Source organism: Penaeus monodon, chromosome 12 (genome assembly GCF_015228065.2).
Source record: "Penaeus monodon isolate SGIC_2016 chromosome 12, NSTDA_Pmon_1, whole genome shotgun sequence".
NCBI classification, from domain to species: Eukaryota; Metazoa; Arthropoda; class Malacostraca; order Decapoda; family Penaeidae; genus Penaeus; species Penaeus monodon.
The window spans coordinates 10,115,840-10,125,203 of NC_051397.1; the positions used below are offsets into that span (position 1 = coordinate 10,115,840).

Sequence of the window (9,364 nt, forward strand, 5' to 3'; positions counted from 1 at the left end):
TGATTCGAATCGTTATTTATTAAAGACCGTATCGTTTGTTGCAATTATTCGTATTCGTGTTGTGAGTAACTTTATCATTTTGGATAGAGTTATTTGTTATAAGCAGAATAGAGAATTATGTGTGTTGAAATGTTCAGTTCACCGAAAGGTGCAATGTTAACATAAGAATTTTACGTATATGTCGGTGTTGTTTTGTGAAGGAAATGGCCCTGTAGTTACTGAGTAGAAATATTTTGTGATTATTGAAATAAAACTGACATGCTACTCTTTCGTTGTATTTTAAGTTCTACCGGAATGCTAGCAAAGAGTGTCAGTGTATGAAAAGAGTGATGATAAGCCATTCGCTGTAAATTATATGGAGGTCTGTATGTAAACACACACACACACACACACACACACACACACACACACACACACACACACACACACACACACCACACACACACACACACACACATACACATACATAGATACATACATAGATACATACATACACACATACTCATAAACATACACATACACATAAACATACATACATATACACATACATATACACATATACGTACACATAAACATACACATACACACACGCATACATACACACACGCATACATACATACACACACATACATACACTCACATATACATATACAAACGCACGCACGCACATACCCATGCACATGCACATGCACATGCACATGCATGTGCTTATGTATAAGTAAATACATATACATATATATATATATATATATATATATATATATATATATATATATATATATATATGTATATATATATATATATGTATATGCACTCATACAAATATGTATATAAATAGGTTCTATATATGCAGGTACGCGGATAAAACGCGGTTGAAACCTGTGTTTGTGAAGTTATGTAAACGTTTACAAAGAACCGTATTGTGTAAACAAACTACAGTACAAATACACATGCTTAAATACTATACATTATCTTGTCATATCTAAAAACTTCATATATAACCCATCAGTATTGTTATTGCCTTGCAAAAGCAACAATCTTTTTATTTTTAAGAAAACAAAGTATATTTGTCGCATCGTTTTGTAAGCCGGATCTACGCCAGAGATACTATATAGGAGTCGGCGCTGTTTTTCGCTTCACTTGGAAGCTCGACGTCAACGTGGTAGTATCTTTCTCCGCGTGCCCGAGGAAGCGACGACCAGCCATTCGCGGAGGGCTTTGGAAAAAAGAAAGCAGACAAAAAAAAATAATAAGAAATAGACGTAGACCATTATTTCTTCGAAAATCTGAGGAAGTAATCAGAGAAGATGGTAAGTATTTCTGAAGTGAGAAATCGATGGACGGCTCGGGTGTCTCCCACGTGCTCGGCGGCCACGTGGGATTGTTGACTTGATTTTGGGCTTGGTTACCGAATTGCTTTGATTTGTGGACGTTGATTTGATTATTTAGACGGCAGACGTCGTGGGTTAAAGTTTGAATTGCCATTACTGTGGTAGTGATTTTTTTTTTTTAACCTATTATTAAAATGTAACTAATTTCTTTGTTACTATAGTCATCACCCTCAGATTGATTGAAATAATACAGAAATAGGTTTTTGGTTCACTTTCGCACAGCCACATAGAAAAATGCAAACTTAGTATAACTCAGTATGTATTGGAAAACATAACAATATGTAAGACCCATTTTGTGAGCCATGACAAATGCACACAAACAATCCATGATAGTGATGTTGGGGTTCAGGGACAGAGTCGCTGGTAGGGAAATATGGCCATCTGGTAGGGGTAAGGAAGGGTGTTGTATGTCTTGAATGTTGTATGTTGTCTGTATGGCAGTGCGGTTATTGTTACCGAGAGCAATGCACCCTCAAAAGAAGTGCAAATCCAAACAAAAGCAAACTTTTCCTACCTTCTATTTATTCCCAAGAAATGGGGCTACCTCTCCCCCTCCCCTTCACCTCCTCTTTATTAGGTCTTTGTGCCAACTTACAGAAAACATGACATTAAGAACTGGCAGTGTGAGGGTGTTGTCAACTTGGTCTCGAGCGGTGATATGCAGTGGATATTTTGGTGATTGCGTGGTAAATACAAGGCCGGATTGGTTGGATCTGTGTTGTTTATTACTCTTTCTTATTTTCTATAAGATGGGACTGTCCAATGCCCTCTTATCTTTGTGCATAACTCTTGGAAACCTTAACTTTGTAAGGATGAAGTTAATGTTACCACGTGTGATACACATAGATAGAGGGAAATAGTCAATGCTATCTTATAGAGCGTAAGAAATAACCATAATCAGTCCAGGTACAGTTGCAGCAGCCTGATATTTACCGTGAAATAATGACCATATTCACCACATATTGCCACTAAGTCCAGAACACCCACACACAGTTCACAATGTTGCGTTATCTGTAAGTTGGCATGTTTAACAAAGGCAAGAAGTTGTTTTTTTTTCTGGGGGGGGGGCTTCCACTCCTGTCTAGGGAATAAATAGGAGGTTTAAAAAACTTAAGTTTGGATTTTTGAGTGCATGAAACCCTGGTTTTGGGACTTTGTGCAGTGCTCTCAATAACATGTCCCTCAGGATGTCTTCACCTCACTAGGCATGGCTAGATAGAAATTAAACTTGAGTACCAAGTGGACTTGAGGTCTGCATGGTATTCTACAATTCCCCCCCCCCCCCTTTATTTATGGTATTACTGTGTCGGTAGATTATTTCATGTATCAATGACACTTTGTACTCTACAAAAAATATTATTTGCCATAGCTTAGTGCATCCATACCATAAAGATTAACCCCTTGTTTTTGTTGCAAGACCTTTCATCATAAAAGAAAGATTATAGGAACCATAATGTTTAATCTGTATTGCTGTATCCAATTGTTGTAGGGCCAGTATATATAAGTACACTAAGCACAAGTTTTGTTAATTGCAGAATGGCTGTTGGATTGCATGTCATTTATACCTTCTAAATATTGTACTCTAGGCTAGTCTGTTGAAATAAACCATAGTGATAAAATTTGATTCCCTTCATTGATTACTAACTTTAACCATGGTAATAATGGTAACAAGTGAGGGATGTAGAGGATGGAGCAGATGGCACAGCGACCTTATTTACTAGACCTGGAATTGTCGGTAATATGGAGTTTTACCCTGGAGCTTCCTCGAGTCGATTTCATTCTGTCCCGTATCTGTTGGGGCTGTTATCATTGCCATAATTTTGTGATCCATTCTACAGGTAGTAGACATCAAATGCAGTAGATTAATGAGTTTCATTAGCCCTGATGATGCAAAGGTTACTGTTGATTGGTGCTATTTTTGTAATGGCAATTTTTTTTAGCTATGGCAGCTTGGGTTCTAATAAGGTAGTAATACAAGCTGTTATCTTGAATAATGTCTCCCCCCCCCCCCCCTTAGCTTGTCCTGTGGGAGCTTAGGAGGAGGAGACATAGGTCCACTTTGGGAAGACACTCTTACCTCAAGCCTTGCCTCAGCTAATTTTGCATTGTCTTTTCTTCTCCCCCTTTCCTTTTCCTTCTCTTCTTTATTCCCTTTTGTCCACTTCCTAAGATGCAAGCGCCGTACTGAAATGATGGAAGCTGGCTTTGTGTCAGTCCTCAATGGCCTTGTGGAGCCATGGACATTGTGTACCCTGATGGGGTCCCTGAGGCGTTGACTGTTTCTTCCCACTTATTTCAGGCTCATCATGGTTAGTAATGAATTTTTTTTACCCTAATGAGAGGCATAAAGGATTGCCTATCTAAAATTGATTTCTTGTGTTTTCCTGACCTCTGCCTCTCCTTTGACCATGGTTCCGTCCACTAATACTAATACCCCCCACTCCATCTACTACTGCCGTCTTCTTGTCTACCTCCTTCCCCTTATTACTACTCTTCATCCTTATTGTCCTCCTCACCACATTACTACATCTCTCGATACCACCCCATCTTTCTACTGCCCTCATCATTGTAATGCTTTCACCCCTGCAAACCTTTTTATGAATACCCTTTCAGGCCCAGCCAAAAAGGGTACTTTAACCCATTGCCGACTTGTGGCATGTACGCACATGCCATGGCATGGCGGGACCATCTGCCGGGGGCACGTACGCACATGCAATAGAGTATGTATGGACAGCCCATGATTTTTTTTTTTTTTTTTTTTTTACTACAATCATGGCAAAAGATTATTTTTTTGCCAGTGAAAGTGTGATTAAGTCGGTTTTAACACTCATTTTTACCATGCAACAAACCGACGATTTCAACTCCATGATGCCGCACACTGCTTATTTTATTCGGACTATAGACCGAATAATGATCAACTATGGAGTCTATATAACAACAAAAATACCCTTCAGTCTCGATTTATCAGGAAGTTTGGCAAGTAGAGACTGTAAAAAATAATGAAAACTGAAAATACATTTCTTCGAAGAAACGGCATGGGATGCTGGTATTTGGCATGAGTGGTCGCGCATGCTAGGGCGACGATATAAGCTCCCGGCAGCGAGGCCCCGGCCTCTATGAATGCTACCCGTCAGTTACGGGTTAAGTGGAAGCAGTCATGGCGGCTTTAAGGTAATATTGAATCCTGCTTCTGAACATACGTCCTCCATAACAGAATCAAGTGATTTTTGGGTAAAACAGACCTTGCAATTGAGGAAAGCCACTCTGGGTGTTTTTCTAAATATTTACCAGCAGGAATGTATTGTGAAACCTGTTATTGCCAATTCACTGGCTGATGTAATTGTAAAGAATTTGTATTGAAAATCAAACCAGTCCAATTAGTATAACCTTGCTTTGTCTTTTTTCAGCTATTGCTTTGACAGCTTTCAGTTGCCTAACCTGTCTAAAGAAAAGAATTCCTTTTGTTTTTAAGCCTGTGCTTAACTTGCTTTATTTTGTAGTTTTCACAAAGGCCTCTGAACACAATAATACTTGCTACATGTCTACAAAAAGTTTGTTAATATATTGTCCTTTCTGCACTTTCGCAAAGACTAACAACCCACTTTTCATATATATTTCTACAAAATAGAGCTTGAACTTTTCCTTTGTAAGAATAAATTCCTAAGGGGTCAATTAATTTTTGTCTTGCCAGAATGTACATGATAAGGGCATGTTCTGCTCAGAACACTGAAGGTACAGAGGTCATGGTAATTGCATTGTCGCCATGGCAGTGAGTTTTGAGCTCCTGTAAATTTTTTTTTTCTCTCTTTTTGCAGATTTCTTTCCTGACATTGTTTTTCATCATGTTATCCTCATATACTAGGTTTTTCACTAGGTACACACATTTAGAGAATGCAGGATCTTAATGTTTAATGCACTTAAAAAATGATACCTTCAGAAGGCAGACAAATTAGGTCTCTTTACATATTACACATGTGTTATCTAGTTACAGAATAGGAAAATGTAATAGCAACAAGAGTAATTGAAAATCGGGAGAAGAAAACGCAACAAAAATGGTACATTTCTGAAGTATCAGATTTAAGAAAATAGTTTCTAATCCTTGTTAAAGATCTAATGAAAGAAAATAAAAATATAGAGAGCAAGAATGAAATTGTTTGATAATTACAAATACTGTAGGTTTAACATTAATATTTAATTAACCATTAGGATCTGAAATAAAAACTGACCTAGTTTTTATTTATTTTCCCACTCCCAAGGGAATGGGGTGATATAAAAGGAGAATGAAATGCTATTATTTATATATGTGAACATCCTTTTCCCCTAGTCAAGAGATGGGGAAAAAAAATGTTTTTGTTTTATTGGGTTTTACATTATCTTTGAGAAATTGCTTTTAGTAGCAAGTTGTCCAGTGATGAGTATAAATTAGTGCACTGCAAAATCACATTCCGGTGACCAGGATACTTGGTATGTGACAAGACGTCAGCCGTCCCTGGTGGGTTTGGCTTCTAGATTTATTAGACTAGATTTGGAATAGGTTTCAAGCCAAGAGTTTGTATAATGTACCTTTTCTATGTTGAGTTATATTAATCTGTCATTGTAATGGGTCTTTACAAAAGGGGTGGGGGGAGGGACTTTCTTTACCTTTGTGGTCAACTAGGAGCGGAATGCAAATTAGTGTTTTGGATGGGTATTTTTCAATTTCTTTTATTATGCACACACATAAAACTTGTGTTTTACTCATTTTTAATGACTCCCGCACATGCATAATAATGTTACTGGATTATGGAGCTAACTGGCTTGCCTCGCCTATTCCACAACCAGTTCGTTGATTTTTCGTATTAATTTGTCAAAGGTAATAATACTCTTTTCTGACTGTACATGAGAAGAAATGCAGATATACAGTGATAAGTGCGCAGCTGTGTGCTTCACAGCTTTCCATTGAGTTGCTTCAGTTTGGGGCAGCACTAAAAGCATCCCAACCCACACACCCCCCACCCCGCTGACTTGATCGTGCTAGAAGGTCGTAAGGAGATAATTGACGTCATTACGACCTTCTAGCACGGGTTGGTTGCTGCCAGGTGTCCTCCACATTGATTCACCGAATGAGATGGAGAGATTCCAGGTTGTTCTTTGTCCTTCAGTGAGAGCAGCTCTTGTGTTAGAAGGCACTTATGAGATTGTCTGCACATCTTTTGTCCTGAATTGTACATGTGTGATATCCTTCTGTCTTCTTGATTTCATACTGTTAATGCTTTATAATAGGTTGTGTAAGCTGTTGGAGGTGTGCCTAAAAGCATGTTTTTGTATATCTTCATTTTACTTCTGCACTAAGAACCCCTAGTCAATGGGAAGCATATGTGTACATTTAAAAAATACATGGATCATTTTTTATAGCAAGGTGAACCCCATTGCAGAATAAATGAAAATGGTGGTAATAATGAAAATTAACTTGGTTTTTATCCAGAAAAACAAGTTCTTATCCCACCTTTATTTTACAGCCTGAAGGAGAAGTAAACCCCAAGGCCTTCCCTCTGGCTGAGGCAACACTCACCCAGAAGCTCCTCAACTTGGTGCAACAAGCAGCCAACTACAAGCAACTGAAGAAGGGAGCTAATGAGGCTACAAAGGTAGGTAGCTACTCTCCACGTAATTGTTGAATACAAGATCTTTAATATTCTTGGAAAGATTGCTGTAAGATACAAGGAAATGGAAAAATACTTTTAATGTAAGAGTAGTAAAGATCTGTATATACAAAACTATAGATTAAAAGAATCAGATTAGCACAAATCATAAATGGCCATTTGTCAAGATTTTCATGTACAATTTGGTAAAGTTTGGCCTGCAGTGAATTTCCAGTGTACAATTTCCCCTTGAAAAGTAAGAAGGCAAAAATGTATTTCCATTCTTGGCACCATGATATTGAAAATGCAAGACCCTGATTATTAGGACACAGAGAATATTGATTTTGACGTTAACCATTGTTTCAGGAGTATCTTCTCTTATGTTCCTCTAGTACTGTCCCCCAAACAGACCAAGCAAAAAAGCAACCTAAAAGCCAACCTCTCTTTCAGGCCCTGAACCGAGGTGTGGCTGAAATGATCATCATGGCGGCCGACACAGAGCCCCTAGAGATCCTGCTGCACCTCCCTCTGCTGTGCGAGGACAAGAATGTCCCGTATGTCTTTGTACGCTCAAAGACTGCCTTGGGCCGTGCCTGTGGTGTATCAAGGGCTGTCATGGCCTGTGCTATCATGGCCAATGAAGGATCTCAGCTGAAGCAGCAAATCACCATGATGCACCAGGAGGTTGAGAAGCTCCTGGTGTAGAAACCTATTAATGTACAAAAAAATGTAATTCCATGAATTGTATCTGGTGTTGTTACCTAAATCAATAATACACGTATATATTATATATATAATAGATTATCATAATTTGATTATGATTTTTTATGTATTGCAGCCTCTGCTAAAAGACATTTCTTTTTCCTTATGCCAGATATGTCCAATATTATTCATGACTAGAATTATACATACCTGTAATTTTTTCCGCTTTTTTTTTTTTTTAATGTACTTTTACAATAAACGTGAAACTCGTTCTTGGTATTGTTGTAACCCCCCCTTAAAGTCTCCATCAATCTATTGTAAGCTTTGACCAATTTCTTAAAAAAAAAAAAAAAAAAAAAAGGTAAATACATCAATTGAAATGTGTGACAGCTCCAAATCCTCAGTATGAAGACCTTGTTCATTGAAAGTCTCTGTAGTTGCAGAAAGAACATTTATTTTTTTATACAGAATGTTGTATACCTTTAGAAGTATTAAGCAATTTTTTAAGAATTGGATGTCCCCCTTAATCATAAAGATGGTGGTAACCAGGAAAGAAGAAAATAAAATGTAACCATAATGCATTGCTGTTTTTCTAATTATAATTTTGAACAATTTAAAGATGCATATACCTGAAGCTAAATTTTAAAATCCTCATTCCTACAGATATGTGTAATGATTAGAAAAGATTGGTCACATGAGAGATTGTTGTACAAACACAGTATATTTACCCAACACTTTCCTTGATTTAATGCTGAAATTTACCTACCGATCTTGTCCATTTGTTTGTGTTATTAAACACCAAAGAAATATTTTAAACACTAAGCAATCTGAAATTTATACCTTTTATCAAGAATTTTGTGGCAAATTTAGAATGGAAAAGTATAACTGCAATGGTCAGTATTGTTATTGGTAAAGATAAAAATGCTAGTGGTGAACTTGCTGTATAGCAAAACATTACCAGAACTTAATGGAATGATGAAATAAATACAAGTCAATTATAAATATTCAATATGTATTGCAATGTCCAATTATAACAACTGTAAGCATAACACTTGTTTTCACAACTATATATAAAACGTAATAGATGAAATAATGCTTTCATTCCATTATTATCATGTTTATTTTATCATTATATTATTCTTGTCTTGTTACTTTATAATTTTATGAGGACTTATGATCATCATTACTATCGTAATACCCCCCAATCACTTGTGTTTCTTCCTTCTCTTCTTTACCACCTCTCTACTTTCCCTAATCAGTAATTCTTTTTTACCCTTTTTCGCCACAGTGCTCTATCGTAATGCTCTATGACCTTAGATGTCTAGCACATCTATTTGTTTTAACCATTAACCACTACCTTTTCCTTCTTTTCTTCATCCCCTTCTCTCCACTTATCCTAAATGTTAACTCGTTTTTAAAATTTGCCACAATATATATACACATATATATATTGTGTGTATATATATATATATTATATATATGTATATATACTATATATATGTTATCATAATATATAATATATGTATTATACTATTTTTATTAATTTAAAAATTTATACAGATAATAATAGAAAAATTTAAATATCTTTTTATCCCAAAAAGAAAAAATTTTTTTTAAAAATTTTATTTCTTTTATTTAAAAGTTTTTCTA

The 9,364-nt window shown here is 36.4% G+C and overlaps 1 protein-coding gene across 1 annotated transcript; it reads left to right on the plus strand.

Annotated features, from left to right (window-relative positions):
* The first annotated feature begins 1,114 nt into the window (after positions 1-1,114).
* On the plus strand, positions 1,115-7,754 carry LOC119579269 (NHP2-like protein 1). Its single transcript, XM_037927010.1, has 3 exons — positions 1,115-1,310; positions 6,890-7,018; positions 7,463-7,754. The coding sequence occupies exons 1-3, from the start codon at positions 1,308-1,310 to the stop codon at positions 7,715-7,717; spliced, it is 387 nt and encodes a 128-aa protein (XP_037782938.1). The 5' UTR covers positions 1,115-1,307; the 3' UTR covers positions 7,718-7,754.
* The last annotated feature ends 1,610 nt before the right edge of the window (positions 7,755-9,364 follow it).

Bases quoted from the DNA above. Each gene is read 5' to 3' on its own strand.
- LOC119579269 (XM_037927010.1), top strand. The intron at 7,019-7,462 runs GTAGGTAGCTAC...CCTCTCTTTCAG, and splicing joins GAGCTAATGAGGCTACAAAG to GCCCTGAACCGAGGTGTGGC.